This window comes from Myodes glareolus, chromosome 8, assembly GCF_982192425.1.
Source record: "Myodes glareolus chromosome 8, mMyoGla1.1, whole genome shotgun sequence".
Classification (NCBI taxonomy): Eukaryota; Metazoa; Chordata; class Mammalia; order Rodentia; family Cricetidae; genus Myodes; species Myodes glareolus.
The window spans coordinates 82,185,323-82,211,166 of record NC_142033.1 but is presented as its reverse complement, the minus strand read 5'-3'; the positions used below and the strand labels follow the sequence as shown (position 1 = coordinate 82,211,166).

The 25,844-nt window shown below is 46.7% G+C and overlaps 1 protein-coding gene across 10 annotated transcripts in view; it reads left to right on the top strand.

Annotated features, from left to right (window-relative positions):
* Positions 1–25,261, top strand: part of Cobl (cordon-bleu WH2 repeat protein) — a 228,956-nt gene extending 203,695 nt beyond the window's left edge. For all 10 annotated transcript variants that reach the window (XM_085692229.2, XM_087909188.1, XM_085692224.2 and 7 more), the window contains 5 exons: positions 3,363–3,460; positions 4,623–6,508; positions 8,452–8,571; positions 9,491–9,754; positions 23,877–25,261. In XM_085692229.2, coding sequence (XP_085548355.2) covers positions 3,363–3,460; positions 4,623–6,508; positions 8,452–8,571; positions 9,491–9,754; positions 23,877–23,894 — 2,386 coding nt within the window. In that variant the 3' untranslated portion in view covers positions 23,895–25,261. The remainder of the gene's footprint in view (positions 1–3,362; positions 3,461–4,622; positions 6,509–8,451; positions 8,572–9,490; positions 9,755–23,876) is intronic.
* Positions 25,262–25,844: the final 583 nt, after the last annotated feature.

Sequence of the window (25,844 nt, the reverse complement as noted above, 5' to 3'; positions counted from 1 at the left end):
TGGCTTTCTTCATGCATTGTGCTAGAAGCAGTGTTAGTCTGTATTTCTCCATAGGCTCTCTGATTGTCATGGTTACTGATTGAACTGTATTTTTCCACAGGCTCACTGATAGCAGAATTACTGATTGTATTGCCCTTTACAACGTAGGCAGCTCTCTTTGCTGCTGAATATTTTAGATTTCCGCACAGAACACAATGAATACTGTTGTCGTTTTATTTTCTCCTCCCACTGAATTGTTTCCTTACCAAGATAAGATATATGATTTCATGGTTTTTTTTTTCATTTAGAATCAACAGCAGGTGTGTTTGTGTGTTATATTCATTGCAGTTCGTGTGGTTTCTTTCCTAATTTAACATTTAGAATAAATTGGTGGTATTTAGCTTTAATTCTTACTGAGAATTTTCTCTTCACTGTCTCCTGAGTGATAGAGCCATACATTCTTCGAAGACAAATATTTTGATGTAGAAGAATATATATCCTTATTATATATAATATTCTTTGGCTGGACTTTAAGCATTCTAAACTACAAGTAAAAATCTAAAAGGTGATCTGCTTTACATGTTGAATACCATTTTTCCTAGAAATTTCCATGTTTTTTTCTCTGCCATATAGTCTAGTAAATATTTGAATGTATTTTTTTCCATCACATTCCCTGAAAAAGAAACAGCTTTAGTAAACCGCACTGAAACAATTACAGGCCAAAAGCAAAGCCGTGGGAAGGACAATTGGGCACCTCTTGCAGTCCTTATTAACTGGTCTGCATGCACACACATCTCCAACCAGCCCCTTTTGTCTAGCCTGTCGGAGAGCATTAGCTGAGACTGATCCTGAAGCTACTTCCTGGCTCCCAAACGGACATAGTCACTAAGAGAGAAAGACTCATTTATTCGAATAAGAATTTTGCTGCGTAAGTGAGGATTGTACAAGGCACATTTCATGCATCATTATCTGGGCCTGATTAGCAAAGATGGAAATTGGTCCTCGATTTTAACAATCAGCGGAAAGGAACCTCCAGCTCTCACTGAAGACAGACAATGGCCCTAGACATGCCTGTGTTTTCTGCACAATAGGAAAAGAGATGCAGAGGCCCTCGTAGAGGCGGCTTGCAAATCGTTTTGGCAGCGGTTGTCTCACTTATGCTATTGTCCCTGTGACGCAAATAGATCGTGACCTCCCTCTCCTGAGCAGCAGGATGACATATCTTAGGATGCCCCGTGCCACAGGGGGGCCACATTGTCCCTCTTGACCCTAGACATGGCTGGGTCACCTGGTCAAGGCAGCCAATCCTTACTCAGGCTTTGGAGCAGGTGCACCTGGCTGTGGATGCTCTGTGACCTTGCTCTTGCCAGTTGGTCTCTCTGGACAGTTTCCTATCTGAACAATGGCCATGACAACACCATTTACCTTATAAATCACTTGTGAGGGTTGTAATAAGGAGATTCGTGCAAACAGTCTCTATTCAGGGGCCAGCAGGCCACAGTTGCCTCTTTAGCACAGAGGCTTGCCATCTTCTGGAGGTCCCTATGAAAGGCCTCCAAGAAGGAAGACACAAGGATGGCTAGGAATGGGAGATTTTTTTTTTAGGATTTTTAAAGATTGGGGTTTTTTTTTTTTTGAGCTATATATTTTTCTCCACTCTCCTCCCTTCCTCTCACCTCTCTTTATACCGTTTTCCAAGGTCCCCAGGCTCCCAATTGACTCATGAGATCTTGTCTTTTTATACTTCCCATGTAAATTAGATTCATGTATGTCTCTTTTAAGGTCCTCTTTGTTGTCTAGGTTCTCTGGGATTGTGAACTGTAGGCTGGTTTTTCTTTGCCTTATATCTAAAAGCCACTTATGAGTGAGTACAGATGATATCTGGGTCACCTCACTCAATATGATATTTTCTAGATCCATCTATTTGCCCGCAAATTTCAATATGTCATTATTTTTTCCCATTGTGTAGTACTCCATTGTGCAAATGCACCACATTTTCCTTATCCATTCTTTGGCCAAAGGGCATTTAGGTTGTTTCCAGGTTCTGGCTATGAACATAGTTGAGCACATAGTTGTGGTATAATTGAACATCTTTTGGGTATATACCCAAAAAGTGGTATTGCTAGGTCGTGAGGTAGGTTGTTTCCTTAGAAATCGCTATAGTGATATCCAAAGGAACTGTACCAGTTTGCACTCCCACCAACAATGGAGAAGCGTACCCTTTATCCCATATCATTTCTAGCATAAGCTGTCATCAGTGTTTTTGATCTTGGCCATTCTTACACATATAAGATGGACTCTCAGAGTTGTTTTGATTTACATTTCTCTGATGACTAAGGATACTGCATTTCCTTAAGTGTCTTCCAGCCATTTTAGATTCCTCTGTTGAGAGTTCTCTGTTTAGGTCCGTACTCCATTTATATTGGATTATTTGTTCTTTTGATGACCAATTTCTTGTTACAGTGGGCATAATGTTTTCTGTTTATCTTGCCATGGTCTTTATGGTTATTAAAAAAAATCCAAAGGTAGTTCACCTCTGTGGGTGACACAATCAGGTTTCCCAGGTCCTCATAACTCCCATCTCCTGCACAATGCAGGAAATAAGATGCAATAATGTGAAGAAAAAGATACACACCAGACAGTATGAAAGCCCCTGATCGTAGAGGAATGGCTTGTTCCCCCCTTTCCAAATCTTATAGGTGGATGGCTGCAGAGGGGCAGCACAGAGGGAGGCACGGGGCTTGCAAAATTGAAGGCCTTCTGATACTTCCCATACAGCCCCCTGTGCTCCTCTCTGAGAGTCTCTGACAGCATAGGAAGTTCAAAAGTGTCCTGTGCCAGAGCTGAAGCCTACATGACTGCAGCCTTGGGGACACTGTCAAAATGCAGATGTTCAGAAACAAGCTGGCCCCTTAAAGTCTAGCAGGGAGACACAGCCCTGGCATCATGACATTCAGGTGGTCATCAGGTGCCTCACTTCTTAGAATTCCAGGTACAATGCAACTTAGATATGTACGTGAAACCTGCCAGCATGCTTACTTGGCTGGAATAGCAGAATGGAGACATGGGACCACATTACAACTACATGCGGTTCAGGCATTGGTAACGTTTTGGGGTCTAATATTAACATAACACTCCAAATATATCATCTGTGACATGCATAACTTGCATGCCTTATACAATACACATGTATAAACACATCCCTCATGGAAATAATCTGTGTAGACAAAGACAGTGGTAACCCAGTGAATGTGGGGACTACTTAGTTTTGAATATGAACTGAAGTTTCTGGAAAGGAGTACTACGTACTAATAATATAATAATATATAGTACTAATAATAATAATAATTAAGCACTTTTCCTTTTTCTTTGGTCTTCCTCAGAAACGAGAAAGTCACCATGCCTCCAAATGATGATGAAGACCTATTTATTACTGGACACTTCCATCAAACCCTGGCAGAGCTTGATAAAGACCTGGAAGGTAACAGCCACAAGCCTCCTACCTCACTAGCATCCCATATGACCTTCTAGGCAGTCACTTTTTTTGAGTAGTTTGGTGTGACTGCACAAGGAAGAAGTCTCGGGAGTGTAGCCTGGTTCGGATGTGTTTTGCCTGTATGTAAGGGCTGAACTCTTCTCTCGGGTGAGGGCTCTTCTTGATGGACTGCTGTTTGCATATTAAGGGAGCGTCTCAGTAGTTTTCAAAATATGTGACTCGCAACACTGCTTTTGTGTGTTCGGTAGTAGTCTACACACACTAGAGACAGAAATATCCAGAGTGCCAAAATGATGTAGAGAGACACAAGATGGCACAAAGAGAAGCCGCCATCTTTATTAAAACGTCTAACTCTTCCTTACTTGGTAAAATACACAATCTTCTGTCCATGATAAGCAGCCTTAGCAAGGAGCACCCCATATCCCTGCTGTTCCTTGGAAAATAACACTCTAAGTTAAAGGCTGATGCAGATGACTTCAGTAAGTCGTGGAAACTCCCTTAGACAAAGAAAGCTGCATTACTCTTTTTTTTTTCTACTCAAAAATAAACTAGAGAAACAAAACAGGGATAAAAATCAGGCATTAAAACCGACCCTGACTTCGTTCAATTCGATTTTCTGTCTCTGCTCATCGGTATTCGGATGACACAGCTGGGGATCTGAGGCGGCTGTGTAGTCTCCCACACGTTGTGACCACATGACCCACTGCGTCATTTAGTGCTGCGAGGCGTCGGTGTGGTTCTGAAGACATCAAAGCTTACTTTTCCTCTCTTGGAGAAATAAAGCTAGGACAAGTCATTCTCCATATCTTGCTTCTAGTGGGCACGAGAAATGTGAAGGGCAAAATCCCAGGGCACTTGAGAACATTTTCCAGAGTATCAGATGTAGGAATCTGTTTTATAATTGGATGACTTGGCAAGACGTGGTGACTAAATGTTGTGGACCCGCAAACGGCTCTCTAGTGAAACTTGGCGATTCTGGTCTCAGACAGATAGAGATTATAATCAAGATAACATTTAGCATGCATGCTTTTAAAAAACACAGTAATAATCCCAGGGGAAATCAAAGTATTGGCTATGGCTCGCATTAACTCACTGGAAATACTACAAGGGACACCAATTGGTCACTTGTGTTTGTCTTTCTCTGCAGGAGGGGAAGACAATTATGAAACAGATACGAGCTCCCTAACCAGCTCTACAAATGGTGTGTCCAACCACAGCCTGCAAGACGCCGCAGTCCCTGATAATGGCATGGATGACATCCCCGTTACATTTATCGGGGAAGTTCCCGATGAGCCTGTTGACTCAGCACTGTTCTCCAGCAGAAGCAACAATGCTGCCGCCTTCAACGTAGGAGACACTGCCAACCAAAGATCTCGCCTGTCCCCATTTCAGACGGAGCATAACCAGCCGTACGTAAGGGCAAACAGAAAAGAGCCTGACCCCTCCCCTCCTTCCCAAGAGGTCAGAAAGAGAAATCAGTCTTCGGCCTTCGCCAACACATCTGAAGATGAGAATCCAGTTGAAAAAGACCCCAGAGTCACTTCATATGTTTCAAAGCTTTGTATAGATGGTCTAAAAGCGAAGGATCAAGGCAAGGTGAATGGTTCTACGCAGAGTGAGAAGACACAGGCAGGTCACAGGGTAAACTCACTACCAGTCAGTCAAAAAGATGGTGACGCTGAAAGCTCCACCTCAGCACTACCACCATGGTCTCATCATGGTCAGACCTCAGCAGGAAGCTATGGACTCAGGTATGGCCTGACTACATACAAAATTGTTCCTCCCAAATCAGAGATGAGGTGTTATGACAGGGATGTGTCTCTCTCCACTGGTGCCATTAAGATCGATGAACTAGGGAATCTGGTGAGTCCTCACATGAATGGGAGCAGGACCATATCCCACTCAGCCGCGGTTGTCGAAACAGATGCACAGCCTATTGGAAAAGTCAAAGAGTTCTGGAGGCGCAACTCAATGGAAAAATGCCTGAATGGGCCGGCAGAGTGTACAGCCAAAAGGCCCCCCTCCATCACCACCACTGCCACACCGGCGAAACCGCAGCAGGATAATGTACTGAAGGCAGCCTTCACGCTGCCCATGCCCCAGCAGCAGCCTGCCCCAGAGGAACATGGGGCACACCTGGAGGAAGAGAGCAGCCGGCCACGCCCAGCAGGCTCTTGTCATGTGATAGTGCCAGCAGCTCACCCCACAGAAGTTACATTCCTCAAGCCTCAGAGAAGAACATCCAGCCAGTATGTGGCCTCTGCTATTGCCAAGAAGATGGGGCCTCCAAAAGTCCATGCTGATGTGGTGAGACCACATAAGAAGACTGCTGAGAAGGGTCACGAAGAACCAAAGCTAGTTAGACCACCTCCCACGGGGAAAGACCGTGATGCTCCCAACCTGTGCTCAGAGGCGCCACAGCTTGAGCATGGTGCGGACCAGGGCTCCGTCTGCCTTTCCAGGAACGCTGGTGTGCAGATGCCAGCGGGAGACCATCCCGGGGTAGAGGTCAGCAGCTCATATGGAAAGTCATCGACTCAAGACTGTCCGACTGCTGTCCACAGAAACTCTAATTTCCTCCCAGTCAGATCTTCCCAGAGGGATCGTGTTTCTGTGGGACCAAGCTGTGGTTTCAATGGAAAGCAAACTACAAGTAACCAAAAGACGAGCTTACCGTCTAACCCCACACAGGCACCAGAAAGGACGCACCCGCCCCCTCTGCTCTTGGCAGAGGCCCGTAACTCTGGGAGGATACTGACGAATGGTTCTGCACGGGCCTCAGGAAATTGTGAGCCTCCCCGCGGTCCAAAAGAGTCTAGCCCTACCAGCTACATCATCTTGCAGACAGAGGAAAAGCCTAGTCCATTAACTACAAATGTTCAAGACGCAGAGGATGCTCCATCAGCCAGCATTTTTGGGCCAAAGAAAAAATTCAAGCCTGTGGTTCAAAGGCCAGTTCCAAAAGATACATCTCTGCATAGTGCCCTAATGGAAGCTATCCACTCATCAGGAGGGAGGGACAAGCTCCGCAAGGTGAATGTGGTGGGCATCAGGGGTTGGGTGCAGGGAGCTCCCCGAGCAGGGCTTCCATCCCTGTCATAGACCTTGAGAATGGGACGGCAGGGAAGACTGCAAAGCCAGAGCTGCAAGTTTGTGGGTTTCATTTTCACTGCGTTCTGTCTCTTTCTTTTAAGGCATTTGAATAAAAGGCACTAGAGAGGCCGATGAGCGCTAGCTTGTCAGAGCCCAGAGCGTAACAGAAAAGACATCACTAAATCCCCATCCGCTGGGACAGAGTAGTAGTGAGGTCAGGGTGTAGGACTGTCTGTACTCTGGTCCAGAAGCACTCTGTTCTCTTTGTGTTATCATCATAAAATATCTGAAAACCTTAGAAAAAGAAAAGATTTGTCTTGGCTTAAGGTTTGGAGGATTTAGTTCATGATCAGTTAGCTTATTGCTTTTGAGCTTATACCGAGGCAGCGTAGTATAGTAAGAACACATGGCAGGTCAAATACTCACCTGATAACCAGGGAGGTGACAGAGACAAGTGTCCCACCATCCCTTTCAAGGATCTCCTTCCAGTGACCTTGGGCCTCCCACCAGGGACCACCTCCTAAAGTCTCCCCCAGCTCCTCATGGTGACAGGCTGAGGACTATGCCTTCATGAGCTTCTGGGGAGCATCTTGACATGCTGAGATAGTAAGACTCAGACACAGCCACTGCTTTCTGTACAGCCATATACTGATACACACAGCTTCACATTCTGAGAACTGCATGGCATTTTGGTTTCATTGTCGTGTGAACATCATGAAGTGTCACACAAGCCTATATGGCAACAGGCCGGCACTTAGCAGGAGCTTCTTGTTACATCAAATGACATCAAGAGGCGATGAAAAGGATGCTGCTGGTGTAGCAGGCCTTATCATTTTTGAGGAAGATAAAGGAATAAAACCGTTTGCTAAAGGTAGTTGTCCATACCAGCATAAGCATAGGACCTTGAGTATAGTTAGTGCATTATACAGTAACATAGTCACTTGTGCCATAACTCAGAGTCACAACTGCATGTAACTGTGTCATACCCCTGTGTGTCTACCGGTACAGAGCATAGGCTTGTCTACACCAGCATCACCCCAAATACCTGCGAGATTCATTGCAGTAGGACAGTAGTATAGTTCCATTGTCACCGGGAGACAGGAATAGTTCATGTCTTTTCAGACTTGTGAGTCTACTTCCATCAGTGTGGTTATTGTGGACTGAAGCATTATGTGAAGGCACGGCATTGTTATTCTACAGTAAAAAAGCAAGAATATTGTGAACTTTCTCCACTATCAGCTCATTTAATACATCAAAATATTATTACTAACCCAGTGCTAATAATGAAGATTTATTTCCTCTACTTTTCAGTGGAAACAAGGTAGGATGAATCTAAGTGGTCTGGCCCAATGTCACCCACTAATATTCTTATCCAGGTTTATAGGATTTTGGTAGATTTACAACATGTCAACTAAGGAAAGCTGGGAGAATAGCAGGAAGAGTTTCATAGCAAAAGACAACATTGCCTGCAACCCCAAATCTATAGCCTTTGATTCTCAGATAGCTCCCCCTCAACTTACTACAGGATTATGTCATGGTAGCCATAGAAAGTTGAAAAAGCCTTAATGCACTGAGCTCAGCTGGCCTTAGTCCCACCTCCCTGCATGTGCCCAGAACATTTATATCAACCTACGCTTGTGCAAACCCTGCTCTACAAATGTGTTGAATGACTCAGTAAAGTTTTTTAATACTATGCTGAAACTAGAAAAGAAAATCGTTGTGTGCTTTGATAATGTGGCTGAGCAAAAAGCTCTTCTGGGACCTTCTAAATTGACCTTTAAAGAGACAGATTGACTGGAGCTGATGCTGTAGGCCTCCACTGATACAGAGTTAGCCTTTCCTTATTGTCTGAATGAAATATGTTGACTTTGTTAATATCCTAGACTGCAGAACACACCTCAGAAGGAAGGCCAAAGAAACCGTCCTACATGGAGACAGAGAGCGAGCGATCTGCCCTTATGGCAGCCATCCGGGGCCACAGTGGAACTCTCAGCCTGAAGAAGGTGAGGAAAAGGACCTCCCATACATAACAGGTTTAGAATCCTGCCTACCCTTCTCCCCAAAATCTAGGTCAGTACTACGATGTTTCCATTACTCTGACGAGATGGCAGGCACTCAACTTGCTTGGCACGTTGGCACCCAAATCCATAGAATGAGGCAGCTGTGTGAAGCTAGCCCTGAACATGTACTATAGGAAGAATATTAATTGAGCAAGATAGTGCACCTGTGGTTGTCACACATGGGATTTAAGGAATTGATGTGACTTGCATATTTCCCCTATGGTTTTAGTGGGTATCACTCCCACCCCCAGTTAGTCAAGTCCGTGTGTCTAGCTTCTGTTTCTGCCCTCACGTGTGAAGGAAGTTAGAGCATACTCTTGCCGTACTTGGTGCCTCCGAGCCATGCTTTGGAAGAGCGCAGGGATATGGGTGAGTCATCAGCAGACAGATGTCTGTTTCCTGTAGTTTATCAGTAAGGAGCCATTTGCGGGTCACTGTGACATGGGTAGCCGTGTGCTATATTCTTGGAAAGGGACCTCTACACAGATTGTAACTCTCTCTGAGTCTGGCAGGCTGCTGCAACAAAGCACTGTATGCTGGGTGGCTTAGAAGCATCAGGTTTATTTCCTACAGCTCTGGAAGGTAGAAGTCAACGATTATGGCAGCTACAGAACTGGTGATTCGTAGGGTTGTCTGAACAATTCTGGCTCAATGTACCTTCACACCAAGGCTTCACGAGACAGAAGGTTCAAGGAACTCTCTGGGGCCTGTTTTATAGGGTAGGATTCTGTTCATGGGAGTTCCACATTTATGATCTCATTACCCCCCCCAAAGCATCACCCAGTGTCATCACCATGGGGTGTCACAGATGAGACGGGGTGCAGAAGCACTCACTCTAGTAACCGCTTAACTGTCTCCTTAGGTGTCATCCCTTGCCTCTGAGGAGCTGCAGAGCTTCCGAGATGCTGCACTCTTGGCCCCAGGTCCAGACAAAGCTCAACAAGAAGACCATGGTCCTCCACCTCCACCTGTCCTGCCCCCACCACCCTCTCTACCCTCCCAGACTCCCTCAGCCTCCGTAACGGTTTCTAGGTTCAGCACCGGCACCCTCAGCAACACAGTGGATGCCAGGCAAGCCTTGTTGGATGCCATCCGCTCGGGCACAGGAGCTGCAAGACTGAGAAAGGTGGGTGTTGGTATGGGTAGCTGAAATGGAAAATGATTGTGCAGCCCAGCTTCTGGAGGGCACCATGGAGGGGTGGGCAAAAAAAAAAAGAACTGAGTGAGGAGAAAGCCAACTCTACATACTAACTGCTACCCATGTGACAACGTTTAGGCTAAACCCACTTCTGTATCCCTCCTAACCCAAAATCAGCGCTAGAAGAATGGACAGGCTGAGGATGTGCAGTGTGCTTCCTAGAGCTTCTAATAGGAAAGCAGCACCCTAGGCTGCAATGGCATCACCTAGCCTCCCTTACCCACCTTCGCCTGCCTCTTTCTGCCAGCCTTATGCGTAGCTCTTAGGGAACTCAAAGTCTCCCAGAAGAGCAGACACTTTTTTTCTACCCTCGGGTCTCTTTTTGGACGATCTCATGCAGGCCTGCTTGATTCCCACCTAGACACTGCAGAAACCTATGGGCCCTGAAGCAGGAACGATTCCACCTGGCTTCCAAGCTCCGTTTCAGCTCAGGGCTATGCTGTGAAATCACTGACTTCTGGGGTTGCACAGGCCTCCTGGATATGGAAAGTCAGGCTAATAACAAGAAAGCTAGGGAATTTTAGATTTTTTTCTAAGAGATCATTTCTGCATCCTGAAGGGTGCTGTCCCTGAAGAGGTCGGTAGAAAGTTAATCTTCGCTTCATACATGGAATGGACAAGGCTAGAGAACCGGAGTCCTTTGGTTTAGTCACACATGGACTGGACTTAGCACAAGAGGTACTTGTTGCCCAGGCTGTATCCTCTAAGGAAAGTGGGTTACCCATGAAGTGGAGGCTGGGTTACTTTCATGTAGGGCTGCTATTGCCATGAATCAGACAGACAGGTCTCCTTAGAGGAGAGGAACAGTCCCTAGGACATATGACAGAAAAATCTGTACTTCCCTCGGCACAGCCCCATCGACACTCACAGGCCACCAGCTTTTGCTCTCCCAGAGTCTCTTGGATACCCTTGAGTTGCACTTTTCCAAGATCCCTCAGAATCTATTAGGCTCAGTTCCCTGGCTTGCCCCCACCTCCCTGGGCTTGTCCCGTTTTGAGGACAGCCATTGATATGCAGGTGTGACTCCATGTAGGGACCCAAGACGTGACCTTTCCTGTCAAGGATGCAATCCATCTTCACTGGAGGCATAGCCCACTTCAATCTTCTGTCCAGCAGCACTGGAGAGGGACATGTGTCAAGCAGGTTCCTTGGGAAGGGGAATGGGGGCTTTATTCAGGGCCCTTTGAGTCTCCCATGTCTATGGAATTGGTGTATTTCTGAACTTGTATCGTGAATGGCTAAGATGGAGTCCTGGGAGCCAGAGGAAGATAAGGGTGAGTACAGCTCTGAGGCCCCTCTGGACCCCTGACAGCTGTTTCTCAGAGCCTGTGTTCTCGAGCTGGTAGTTCTGGTCTTCTTTGGGGGAAGTCCTAAGAAATTGAGTGAAAACCGTCACCAGTCTTTATTTCTGAGCTCCTAAAGTCATGTTTTTTGACAGAAAGTCTATAGGCAACATCTGAGTCCTGAATCCGACTTCTCAGAAGTTAGAACCCATATGTCAGCTGAGTTAAACTGTCTGCAAGGGATTTTGCTCCCTTGGGGTAGTTATATGTCTTGTTCACTGCTTTAATAATATTCTAAAAAACACTGAGTATAACCTTCCTGAGGCTTCCCTTCCTGCCCTATCCGTGAGCTAGTCAACCATGGTTTGAAGCTATTATGTAGAAATTTCCAGGAGTAACAATTGGTGAACTATAGCGAACTTTCCTTATAGCAAATGGGTACTAGAATCCTAGTTGTTAATGTCTCCCGGTGCTAATGTGTGATACAAACGTCTCAGGCTCAGAGATGTGTGGGTCTAGTTGAAAGCATAGTACACAGGCTCTGGTACACGCTACAGTTGTGAGCACCCAGGAGGGAAGCTATGGAGAGGGAGCTGCTGACATGAGGGCTGTGGGAACACACTTGTTCTCAGTGTTTCGCACGTTTCGCTGGCTGAGAGCTGAAGTTTTTCAGAACAGCTGCTCCTTTCTCCTGCGGCCACGAAAAGGACGCTGGGTCAAGAGGAACCAAAAGCCAAGGCTGTCCAGCTAACACTTTTAAATCTCGGGCTTGCTTTCTCTGAGACCGAGAGCCTCTGCTTTGCAAAGAGGTGAAAAGAAGCAAGGCTGAAACCGTCGGAAAGCAGAGACTAAGTGATTAGGGAAGCGAGGGGTAGACGTGGAGGGCTGAGAACGAGGAGGTCTGCATTGACATGGCCAGCGGGAGGCTTGGAGGTGAGGAGGAAGTTGGCCAGTGTGCTCCCCAGGCCTGCCTGGGGGCAAGGTCAGCACAGCTAAAATGTTCTAGCCGGGGCGGGAGCCACAGCTGCCAGTTCTCGCGTGATCTCAGCTTTCGGTCAGCTGCTTCAATGGAACTCACAAGACTAGGTTTTGATTATTCCTTGGATTGACTTAGCTCTTGCGTTCCCCTTATTCACTCTGGAAAGTGTGGGTCAGTAATCTTTAAGGGTTTATAAGGCCTGTTTGTTTACAAGGGTGCTTTGGGGGCTCTTGGCGAATTCAGAGTTTCCCAGCGGATCAGACACTTTTTGCTACCCCCATGTCTCTTTGTGTGCGGTCTAACGCAGGCCTGCATGTCTATTCCCCACCTAGACACTGTCGAAAACACGGGCCCCCCCCCCCCCCGAAGCAGGAACAGTTCCGCCTGGCTTCCAAGCTCTGTCTGAGCTCAGGGCTATCCTGTGAAATCACCGACTTCTGGGGTTTCCCAGGCCTCTTGGATATGGAAGGTTCTTCATCTGATTCCCTTGATTCCATCTGAGCCCTGCGTGATACAAGTTCAGAAGTATACCAATTCCATAAACATGGGAAACCCAACAGGCCGTCAACCTGGGTGAACTCACTTGAAGCTGCGTCTTGGGTGATATGGGGCAAGGTGACAATGAACAGGTTCCTGTCACTCCGTCTGTCACTACTGTGCCCTGACGACCTTTGCCACCTGCTGCAGAATGTGACTTAGGAAGCCAGGGTGGGATGATGTACCTTTCTGAGCAGCCCCCAGCAGCCCCTCTGGTGGGGAGGGAGTGCAGGTGCTCGTGAGCTAACTACAGTGCTCTCTCCTGGGCAGGCGCTGGGTCCTTAGGGGCACTGGTTTGCCTTCCCCCTTGCAACTTTCTGTAGAGCTGGGCATCAGGGGAAATGCTCACAGTTCGGGCAATGGGTTCAGAAAGCTGATAGGTGCTGCTTTCCTGCTGTGTGGACCACGGGCTTTGATGGCTCTGGAGTGTGAAACACACAGGCTTTCTCTCTTACTGTTTCTTTCACTTCCCCTCTTTGATCCAGTTGATTTTGAGGAAAATCCTGTACGACTGTGACTTTTGCAGCCTGGACTGAGCTCTCTACAGTTAGGCATCTGTGTGGCTCTTCACACATGGGTGATCAGTGTAAGTTCCTGATCAGATGGGTCCTTGAATCTGGCTCTCCAGGACTTTGTAAAAGACTGCAGTCCACATCACAGGATGCTTTCTGCCACTGAGGAAGCCCTTTCTCAGCTCAGATCCTGGGGCGGGAGACTTCCCGAAGGTTTAGAACTTTAAGAACAAAGAAACCAACCACAGCAGGCAAAGTGGGATGGTTGTTCACCCTACTGTGATTCAGGGCTCCTTGGGAAGATGCTGCCCATGATCCAAAAAGATCAGTTTGATGGAGAAAGATTAAATATCTTAAAGATGACATCATTGTTTATCAACGCGTTCACGGTTGCCTGCATGGTGGGAGTGGCCCAGGTCTCTGGCTATTAACAGCTGCCAGTGCAGCTCCCAGCTGCCTGATTTGCTTCTGGTTCCATATGAGGACACACGCAGCTCCGCTGTAACCACTCAGGTTTCTTCCTAGGATACCCTCCTCTTCCCATAGATAGGTTTCAGAGCACAACCCCATCCCCATGGTGTCTTTCTCCTCCTCATTTCAGTCCTTCATTTATAGCAGAAGCAGCCTTCTGCACCCACCTGCTTTTGGCAGATCTGTGTGTGCTAAAGGAATTGTGTCAGGGGCCCTGGAGCGCACACGGTTTCCTCTTATCCGTGTGTATATGTAAACATGCACATGGCAGTGCTCCATCCCGTAAGCCTTCAGCAGCACCTTCCAGGATGCTGGCACTGGGACAGCTGAACGAAGCCTCGTTGTGCCTACAAAGAGCACTGTGCCACAGAGACCCAAAACGAGACTCACTGAAGAACTTGGTTAGAATTCCCGCCCCGCAGCACAGAGAGGACATGACCAGCTCCCGCTCTGTTCCCCTGGGAGGAAAGGCTGTGGCTTCCATTTGATAAATAGGCAAGTGGGGTGCTGATATTCTGCGAGTTTTCCTGGCAAAGCATTCCTAGGTCAGCACCTTTGCAATGCCCAGACATCTTATCAGCTCCTGGCCGCCTTGGCAAAGGCCCACGAGCCACGCTGAGCTCACACAGCACAGGTGCCCTCTTTCCCAGTAGAGGAATCACAGATGCAGACACATGCATGTCATGCCTCTTGACCTCAGCAGGAAGCCCCAAGAACTGATTAGACATATGACGTGATCAGGAGGTCCCAAGCTAGGGAGGAGAAAAACAAACCTCTTCCTTTGCATCTGAAGGGAACGCTATGTTCCAGGAACTAGGGAGCAGAAACCTGTGTCAGCACAGACCTGACTCCGAAGTCACGTTGCTTTGAACACTGGGCCCAGGTTGTTCACGTGTAAGCCTAGCTGTGTGTAGTTAGATTGGAATGGCCTCAAGACAGGCAGTCAAGACGATCCTGTGACTGCTCCCCCACGCTACCTGTTATCTCTGAAAGTGGAGCTAGAGTGCTCCTACTGCAACTACTGGGTGCGCTCATCCTTCCTGTTTCCGCATGCACTCTAAACTCTCCAAAAGGCTCCTTCAGTCCCCAGGCTGGCTCTATTTTCCCACCTTGTCACTATGTCATTTTCCCTTCACTATGTGACCTTCATAGTGCAGGTCACAGCTCCGAGTCCTGTTGGACTCTGGCCTCTGCTTGCACAGCATGTCCTTACACAACCAGGCTCACCCACCACTGCATCTGCAGCCCCATCAACAGCTGCTGGCATAGAGCAGACACTGGGTCACGAACTGGAAGGGGAGCTAGGAGACTGTGCCTCATTCACGATGTACTGCAAATCTCAGCCCTCCTCATGCGTCCTGTTGTCCATACACCGAGAGGTCACTGCCCATAAGAATCAGTAGAAAATCTTGCCAGATATCTGATTCACGTTGGAAGTTCACACCTTCCTTTCCTCTGGGGAAATGAAATGACCTTTCAACATCTTCCGTCTTCCTTCCTGGCCTGTTTGCACCCTCAGCTGTCAATCAGCTGCTGTCTCCCCAAGACTCCTCAGTGCCTAGAGTCTGTCCACCCAACCTGGAAGAATAGCACTTAATTAGAGAATTTCCTGCACTCTTGGTGATTTCTTTTTACAAAACACACACACACACACACACACACACAGACAGACACACACACACACACACACACACACACACACACACACACACACTTCATTCTCCAGCAGCAGCATTCCCAGAATTCCCAGAAGCACTGTTCACTTCACTTTTTTCCATGCAGAGAGTATTCTCCTTGGCAGGTAACTGCAAGTAAGGAAGAAGAATAAATGTTACATGTGTAGTTTCCCGTATTCTCTAGTGACCCCCAACGAACTTTTCTTCTTGTCTAAACAAAATAATATGACACCCTTTTAGGAAGCATGGGTCTTGGAGGAGGTTGTAGTGTGTGGCATCCGGACTGATCTCTGTAGGCCCCGCCTCTCTCCTCCGTGCACACACACTTGTCTCCCAGGCTGCTGCTGGTCTGCTGGCCACAGAAGCGGACTCTCAACAGTAGGACCATCCCTGGTGCCCATCTAGATGGCAGTAACTCAGTGATGTAGCTGAAGCCTGAGCTGCCATCAATTGCTGTCAGAATAAACTCGGGCTTCATTGACAGGTTCCTGCCTCCCCAAACTTGCTTCAGTGACAGTCTAGCTAGATCTTTCCCATGCTCTCCTCTGCAGATTTCTTTTTTACATATACCAAAAAAAGAAAGAAAGAAAGTATGAGCATTGCTTTCTTCTCCAAAACTTTTTCCTAACATACTGAGAACTGTTCCAACCAATGCTGCATCATCATATTGGTCTTGCTAGAAGTGAGCATTACCTCCACACCCTTACACCGTCTGTGAGAGCGAAGGATAGGTAGCTGCCCTGCCTCCTCTGTCTGCCTTCTCCTTCCGTCACCAGCTTGCCCCATTCTCACTTATCCTCGTGTGTCCTGAGAGATTCTCCTAGGTAAGGAAGGTATCATCATACCCCAGGAAGAATGCTCTCAGTATCCTAGCATTAGCGCTCTGGGAGTGCTCACTCAGCCTGTGGCTCCATGCCAAACCCTCATTACAGATCACTAACCCTGGCCCTGGGAGGTGATGCAGTCTGTGTCTGTCGTATTCTCCAAAAGAGAAGTCTAATGGGAGTTCTGGTCATTGTTGGCCAGCTCCTTCTGCTCTCTGCTTCTCTCCTGTGAAAGGAACGCATGTACCCTGCCACACATGCCCTGTCCTCTGCTGCCTCTGTGATGTGCTTCCATAGACCCAAACTTTGGGCTGACCCAGTTGTGGGCTGAGACCTCCAAAACCAAGAGCCACGGCAGCCCTTTGCAATGGGTGGGGAAGCATGCCAACATAAAAGCGCCCTGGAACCACACAGTGAGCAGGTGTGCTGGCCATCCCATTGTGCTGGGCACCCTGTGGAATGATCTTGGCCACCTGACAGCGCTATAACAGAGACCTTGCTCTCATCTTACCAGTGGAAGACACAGGGGTGACAAGGGTGCGAGCTTCTCAGAGCTTCCCCCAGCCGAGGTGCAAGTCCACAGTCCACAGTGTGTGCTCCCGACACTCACACACATTGTGGTTTTACATTGTGGGATTTTTTAAATGAACTATCTCAAGGCTGGCTGGAGGAGTTGCTTGAAAGCCTGCCTAGGCTTCACAGCCATTCCTTACTCTGACTTCTCTAAAACACAGTTGAGCAAGCGCCATTTCTTTGTTTTTGCATGAAATATAGTTTTTATCATTTTTTATAGAAAAGATTTCAAACATGTTAAAAAGCTGAAATAATTGTGCAGCCAACATCCCTATGTCTAGCCCCAAAAGGTTTTGATGACAGCTTGCTGTATCTGTTTTATCTCACATCGTGGCCATCCTCTCTCTCTACCCCGCTGCTGACCTGCACACACTGTTTCTTCTATTGCTGAAGCAAGCTCTCACTGTGTGGCCCGGGCTAGCATTGAGCTCAATGGTCTTCCTGTCTCATCTTCAGGATGCTGGGATTACAGGCGTGTCACCCTCACACCTGGCTGAGGATTTTATTTGTGCGCAGTAGAAGTATGTTGCAAACATTAGCATACTTGACTTCTGAGTGACTTCCCCTGCATGTTACTGGAGTTTGCTTTGTACAGTTGTTTTTCAGGTGAACAGATACATAAGGTGCTATGCACACATTTAAGAAGCTCACAGGTTATTTTAGTGGAACTCCATCCTAACCATCTTGAGATTAGTTTTTTTTATAAGAATCTCAAGAAGAATAAGGCTGGAACGGTATTTATAGGGAGTTTACAGGTGTGCCAGGATGTGTATATGGATGTGTGGAATGTGTAGCTGCTCATACTGCCTGCTTCTGCCTTGGCACATTTTGTGTAGGCTGAGTCGTGAGGGCAAAACAATCTGGTATAGTTGGAAGACTGCTAACCCAGAACAGTGGAGCTGGGCCAGTAGAATCAAATTACAGGAGGGAGGACACAGCTTTTTAAGTGTACTCGATGGGTCTCTGGGAGCTGTTACAATCCAGAAGGTAATTCCAGGGATTGGATTTATCAGCCTAGCTGAAGCAGCTAAACATTTAGGAAGATGTGACTTCAGAGTAAATAACCATTAAGCCACGAAGTCCATGGTCCTTGAGAGACATCATAGCAGATAGTGAGGCCTACATCAGGCATCTCCTTCCCCAGCAATAGCTGAGCTGGAGTGTAGAAAGGGTGCTGACACAGGCCCATTGTTCTTGCTAGGGTTCCTGCAACTGTGATGAAATGCAGTGACCAGAAGCTGGACTCAGCAGTGGGCAACAGTTTACATGGTCCTCTACTGCCCCCAAATCTTTCTAACGGGGATCAAAGAAACTCCAAATGGCCACATCTCAGAGCAAAGCTTAAGGATATACATATGAACGTGAAACCATTTAACACTCAAGGCAAAATTAGCACTGTCTGGAGTCCAATCAAAACTGATCAGGTAACCAATGAAAAGCCAGCCTGCAGCATTAGCCACTGAAGATGGCTCAGACATGCCCCGTAACGAACTCAGATACTAGAAAACAGTGATTCATGATCATAACAGGATTAAATTATAAATGAATAACAAAATGGCCTCAGGGAATTCTCAAGTATTGAAATAATATAGTTCTAAATTAAATAACCCATGGGCAAAAGAAAAAAAAAAGAATTAGGAAGTAGTTTGAGGTGATTGTGAATGACACCATGAAAGTGTAGATGCTGCTAAGCAGTGTGCTTTCCAGAGAATTCCATGATGTTTTGCTATTCTGCAGCCAGATTATGTTCTTCACTCAGAAACTAGAAAAAGAGGAGCAAAACTGAAGTCTAAAGTTAGTAGGAAAAAGTAAAGGTCAAAGCAGGAACCAATAAAATAAGAGAAAACTGATTTTGAAAGCTAACCCCACAGCTGATTCTGTAACAAAACCAGCACATGGGTCAGACTGGCATAGAATATATCAAGAGAAAAAGATACTTTGTCAGTTTGGGGAAGGAGGCATTTATATCATCACACAGATTCTGCATACATCATAAGAGACTATTAGCCAAAGGGAGTATCACACACGACTTCATGCCATGGGTATGTTACTTTAAACACATCAACTTCAGATTACGAAAATACAAATGCAGAACTCCAGAAGAAATACATAAGTTGAACAGCTCCAGGTCTGGTAAAGAAACTAAATAATAAGGCTTTTACTAAAAGCCTTCACACACTCAATCACATATATACACGCTTGTGTGCGTACACACACACACACACACACACACACACACACACACACACACACACTTCCAAACTTCCTAGATATCTTCACCAATAATAAGACCTCTAAACAAATTTATCCCAAAAGCTGAAGAAGAGAGCAGGTCCCAACCTATCCTATGACTCCACTAAGACTCCACTATCAGACGAAGACCAGTTTAAAAAAAAATATGAAAATGATGGTGTGTGGTGGCCCCAAGAATTGTGCCCCAGGAGTGCAAGGTTGGCTAGCATTTAAAGTCTATCCCCATATGACCATTTTAAGTCATCCTAATAGATTCTTTGAAGCCTTTGACAGTATACTTCCTTTCTCATGAAAACTCCGTAAAACAGGAAAAAAAAAAAAAGGAATTTCCTCACACTGATAAAGGCCATCAGTGAAAACTGGCAGCTCACCCATACGTGACAGTAGAACCTGAAAAAGTCAGAACGCGCCTGTTCTATCTGATTTTCTTCAATGCTTGTGGAGGAAAGCAAAAGAAGGGGCGAGAAGATGGGTGCATTTGCATTGGCATACAATGCTTGCAGTAGCTTCGTTTATAACTGCCGCAAAATTGGGACGAGCTGCCCATCAGCAAACAATCGTCAGCTACGATGCGTCCATACAGTTAGCTACTGTAATAACAGCAATAACAGCAACTTGGATGACTGCAGCAATATAGATGAATTTCAAGACAATTATGCCGAAAACAACCTGGCCATAAAACTTAGCACATGCCATATTGTTTGATGACTATAAAATTCTGGAAACTATAAACTCCTTTGTAGTGCTGGGTTATTGGTGGCATTTGAAGACGGAAGGGACTTTTAGGAAATCTTGAGAGTGCGGTTGTGATCTTGAGTGTGGCTGTGGTGCCTGCCAGCGGTTCATGCGTTGTTAAAACATACCAACTTAATCCCAACACTAGGGGCAGCAAAGGCCGCTGAATTGCCCGTAAGTGGTAGTCCAGCCTGGTCTAGATAATGAGTTCCGGGCCAGCCAAGACTACATACCGAGACTTTGTCTGCAATGTGTGTGAATGAGTGTGTGCGTGTGTGTGTGTGTGTGTGTGTGTGGTGTGCACACACACTATCATCTATCTCTATCTCTGAGAGAGAGAGATGATGTGTCATATTTCAGTTGTTACTGAATACAGTAATCATTTATTTATAACCAAACTCTCCTTCCTTCCATGTACCTCATCCAGACAGCTACCTAAAGGCTGTCCCCACTGGCATGCCCTCTTGCCCTCAGTACTGCCCACCTTCTCCTGGCTGTCTTCTTCCTAGGACCTCCCCTTATCCCAGTGGTCACCACAAAGACATTGGGTTCTTCTCACCCTGCAGGCTTTTACCACAGGGAATCGGAGAAAATCTTCTGAGCAGTTTACTGGGTACTTTTTAAAGAAGTGTCCCCCATGGGTTTCTCTCGACCCTCTGGGCACAGTGTTTCTGGCTTCTTGATGTTCTAGACTCTGAAGTGAATTTATTCCGTGGGTTTGGATTAACAACTGAAACCTGGCTAGAGGAGCACGGAGGGCAGGTTCTGGAGTTGGGAGGAAAGCACAATTATAAAGGATGGGCTCCCTACTCTACAAGCCTACAGATCTCTGCCTGCCTGCTGGCCTGTACTCTGGCTCTGCCAGAGTCCTTTATGAGGTACCACCCTTACCCATCCTCCACCATGGCCCTTGGAGCTGCCTCTTCGGCTTCTTCCTAACTCATACCCTCTCTCAGCTTCCTTTGTACCGTATTTCTTTATGGAACACTGATGGCCCTGGCTGTATCTCCTCCTTCCTGGACCTTCCAGGGGATCCCTGCTATGCTGTCCACTCCAGCCCTCCCAAATTTATCTGTGGCACCTGCAGGCAGGCACCCTTTCTGAGGCAACTGACCACATCCTGACCCTGCCCCATTGGACCCTTAACCCTCTATCTTCTCTTTGCTGCTTGTCCCAGCACAGTAGAATTTATCTTACCTGTGGAATGTCGCTACAGCTTTCCTACTCTGCTCCCGACCTCTTTTCGCTTCTCCCTTTTTCCTAATTAAAACTTTTATTGAAAAAGCTGATTCTTAAATTTATACTGGAATGCAAAGGACATATGATAGACAAAATAATCTTTCAAATCAAAAGGAACAAAGCTAGAGGGCATACTTTAGCTGATATTAAGATTCCTTGTATAGATACAGTAAGTGAGGGCAGATAACTACATCAGTGGATACAATAAAGTCCAGAAAGCAACCGGTACAAATAGTCAGTTGATTTGCAACAGTGTTGCTGAGGCAGTTTAGAGGAAGAAAGTTACATCAGACTCACTAAGCCTCGGATCTCCCTGGGAAGGGAACACAGAAGAGATGTCATGGGTATGCTAGCCCTTATCCCTTCGTAACCAGTGACTAAGGCAGCCATGATCCCCCTCACTTTGGTTGGCTTTCAGCAGCTTTCTGCAGGGTGTCTGGAGCCCTGCAAAAACAGATCTGCCATGGGTATCTCGCTTTTGCTTCTGCTGGAGATGGAGGAACAAAGCTAGAACACTGACTTGGAGGGTTACAGGTGTCAGATGGACAGGAGAAGTCCTTGTAAGGAACATGGTATGGCTGCATAATTGGTAGTTGTTAGTAGGGCTGCCACCTTTATCTCCTTGCTCCCAAGCTTCACTAGGAAGGCGAACCCAGAATGTGGAGGCACCAGAGGTCAGAGAATGCTGAAAGAGCTAGGAAGGTATTACTGGGCCCACATGAAGACAACAGGAATTGAACCGCACATGCAAGTGGTCAGAGGACCTGCGCTCTTGGTAGGACTCACTGAGCTAGCTGCTTGTGAGCATTTGACCCAGAGGCCCCCAGCTGAACGTGCTTTTTGTCTGCACCACAGGTCTCTGATCAAATGTCACTATACAGAAAGTATTCATTTGACTGCAAAGCTGGTATATCCGCCTCACCTGTTGTGCCGCCATCCCTACAGGGTCATCATTCACACATTTCCCCCCATGGCTGCATCGCAGGTGGAAGCAGAGGGCCACACCACCCCCTTCATCCACACATGCCGCAGGTGTTAGGTCAGCTCTGGGGCTGATGGTGCTGGTAGTATCCCCCACCAGGTCCATGTCTGTTGCTGAGAGACGAGGCCACAGGCAGATGGCCGATGGAACTGCATACGGTGACTTCTCCCAGATGGCAAGCCCATGATGATGATGTCCAATGTCACAGCAGTGAGAGTACAGAATTGTCACAGGCCTGGACCAGACACTAAGCCCTGGGTAGACACTCCACTCCTAGCGACCTAGTCACCTCCCAAAGCCGCCACCTGGGGCTGAGATGTTCAGCTTACAAACATGAGGGAATACACTCTTCCAGACATAGTGTGCCCATTCTTCTTGAGTTATAGTAGGACTGTTGGGAAGAGCCAGCTAAATGGAGACCCCCTGATGGAGTAAAGCCCTATACATGCAGGCTGAGGGTGGAGGAAAGAAACGAGAGCGGAGGATTGGAGGGTTATAGACATCAGATGGACTGGAGAACCCCAAGCCCTTGTGAGGGACAACTGAGAAAATATACACAGGATAGACAGTCCAAGGGAGCTTCTTCAGAATGAGCTGATATTCACAGGGGATCTCCCTATACCTTGGTCCAAAGTTTCATTAACAAGACTGCAAAGGGAGGGGAATCTCTTGACTGTCAGGGTGACTGAGGTAGAGGGGATCCTACAGGATTGCAGGGGATGAATTCCTGGTGCTTGTAAAGGAAAAAAAAAGAAATTAGAGCTGTATATGCCCATGGACAGAAGGCCTGTGCATCCAGGTCTGCAGGCCTGGCTAAGATGAAACTAAACTAAGATAAAAATTCAAGTGTGGACACTTGATTTGAAGCACAGTTCACCTTGCCTTTATGTGAGAGGCAAAACTCCTAATGACAGTGATAGTATGTCACTTCTACCTTGAGCTGACATGCAGATGAGTTAAGACTTGCACAGTACACGTGGTACCCGGCACGCAGCAGGTTGACTAGTACAGTACACGTGGTACCCGGCACGCAGCAGGTGGACTAGTGCAGTACACGTGGTACCCGGCACACAGCAGGTGGACTAGTATAGTACACGTGGTACCCAGCACACAGCAAATAGACTAGTGCAGTACACGTGGTACCTGGTTCACAGCAGGTAGACTAGTGCAGTACACGTGGTACCTGGTTCACAGAAGGTGGACTAGTGCAGTACACGTGGTACCTGGTTCACAGAAGGTAGACTAGTGCAGTACACGGGGTACTCGGCACCCAGCAGATACACTGGACTTAAGTTGGGTACTGTTGACCCAGTGTGCTTGTGTTAGTCCTGAAGGAATCTGTTTGTGTCTTTTGAGTATTTGCTTTGGTTGATAAACTGTAAGGGTAGAGCACGATGCTGAATTCTCTATCCAGCACTGTCCAAACTGTTTCCCAGTTTGATGCTTTAGGAGAAAAACAGTGGTTACTTCGTAGAAAATCCATTTCTGTGAAACGTGATCAGAGGCACTAGAGACGGTCCCCTAGACCAGGATTTCCTGTTGTTGGTCTGTCAGGAGAGAACTGAACCAGCAGAAGCTATGTGGCCCTTCCCGCTAAATAGAGGATGAACTTTCATGCTCCTTCCTCCACATCACAGACTGGTCATGCACTTCATATATGTGGCAGTGAGTAAGTCTGCTAGGGCTCCTCACTCCAGGTGTCCCTTCCAGCAGGACTGGAGGAGGAGGAAGACAGGAAGCAATGAGTATAGTTTTGGGGGAGAGACCTACAAACAAATATCTATGGATTCCACAATGCTTTTTCTTTTCTCACATGTAATCACAGGTCATTGGAAGATTACAGTATATTTGTATTTTGCAAAGGCTCTTTGGGACAGTAAGCAGCATGGCCATTCGTCTAGACTTGAGTTCTCCAACACATGCGCATCTCTCTTCTGTACTCTTTGTTGTCCACAGAGACAGTGACTCTCCCCATCTTCACTGCAGGTCCCCTTGCTCGTGTGAGGTCCGTCGGCTGCAGAAACCACCTGTACAGCTCCCAGGATCATCACTAGAGGAATCCATGCGACAGGAACCGAAACCATCAAGAAGTGGCACTTCCCTGTCTCCAGGCCAATGCCCACAGTGGATTTTTCGGTGTTCCTGCATAATCGTCAAAGGGGAGATGGTGCTTTGCTGTGGGGCTTGTGTGCCAAGGACATGTGATCTGCCTCTGAATGCTCACAGTTGCCAATAAACTGCTCTTGTTGGCAGAGTAATGGGAACGCACAGGCTGAAACTCAACACTCATACTTGAGTATAGTAATGGGCACAAGGAATCATGCCTTACATTGATTTTTGCATCTTTGAGTCTTTGACCGTATACCCGTGGTAAAAAAAAAAAAAATCACTTCTTTAAGATCTTTTCAATTCTAGGTGGACAAAAGCATAAATCAACAGAAACAGTTAGATTCTGCTACCTGATACTCAGTTTCTGGAGTACGAAGAGTGATGGAGGAAGGCTGCTACAGAGTGACTTGTGCAGGACAGTAAAGCATAAGATTTATATCCCTCACACAGTGAGTCCTCACACCGCAAATGATCTGAGACCATGGTCTGACCAACTAAGCCTTTAACAATCAACTGGTGTTGCCCAGAATAGGAGCCCTCCTTGACTTTGTGAGCAGGACATTCCTGGCTCCTTACAAGATGACGGGAAGCAAAGATCAAAACACTGGAAGGATTGTCCCTTTTCTTAAGGCTTGTGTCCCACTTGTATAGCTGCCCCCAGTGCCCCAGCAGGCTATGAAGTGCAGCAGGCCACTGAAGGAGCCTTGCATGGAGCCTGAGACTTCACCAATAGCCTTCAGAGATCCTGCAGAGGGCCAAGAAGCAAGGTGTTGGGTACTTACATGTCACCAAGGGCAGTCCAAATTGTGCTGCATATTCTGTGACTTACATTTTATCCTGACACACTTCAGCATCGTCCAGCAGCTGCTCTGGTATTATATGACAGTCTTAGCACATGGTGTGTAGACACCATCTTTAAAGAATTTATGCTCAGCAGGAAGTTTTGTGGTTTTCTTTCTTTTTTTTTCATGTGTCTCTAAAACCCTTTCTTATATGGAGAAAACCATGACAGCAATAGAAGTCAAAAGAAGTTCATGATACAAAATTTCTGCCTTAGTGAAAAAATATATATATACATGAAATCATTTTGTTGGTTCACCCTGTTTCAAATCTAGGCGCCGGGCAGAATGGGGACTTGGTACTGTATGATTACCATTGCTAAACTTTCTCAGTGAGGCGAGAGCTGCCAGCCAATTGCTCTTAGTCACAGCTGTCTGCTCTTTCTCTTGGTGCCACAAATAAATGCAAATCCAACCCTGTAACTGTCTTGTGCATTTCATGCTACCAGTGTATGTCCTGCCTGTAAAATGGAGGAGTTAATTGATTCTGCCAACATATATGTTGGCTGCTGTGTTAATCAGTGTTCCATCACAGTGACCAAACAGCTGAGGTAAACAGTTTACTAGGGTTTATTTTGGCTCCCGGTTTTAGAGGTGTTGGCCCCATTGCTGCCCCTCTGGGAACACAACACATCATGATAGAAGTGAATGCTGGAACTCACCTTATAGAGGAATGATACAGAAGACAGGGGGAGGGACTGGGATCCTGCTCTCTCTCTCTCTCTCTCTCTCTCTCTCTCTCTCTCTCTCTCTGTCTCTGTCTCTCTCTCTCTGTCTCAGATATCTCAGATGTGCAACCACATTTACCTAACTTCCTCTATGCCTCATCTCCTGAAGGTTCCCTCCCAATCGTGCCACAGGCTGGAGACCAATCTTTTAATGCACAGGCCTTTCTTTGGGGGCCTTTCAAAGTCAAAACTATACTGAGTCTTTCCGCATTCCTTAGTCCCAGCAAATACAATAGACAAAGCCAACATCACCATATAGGTTAGATTATAGAAGAGAG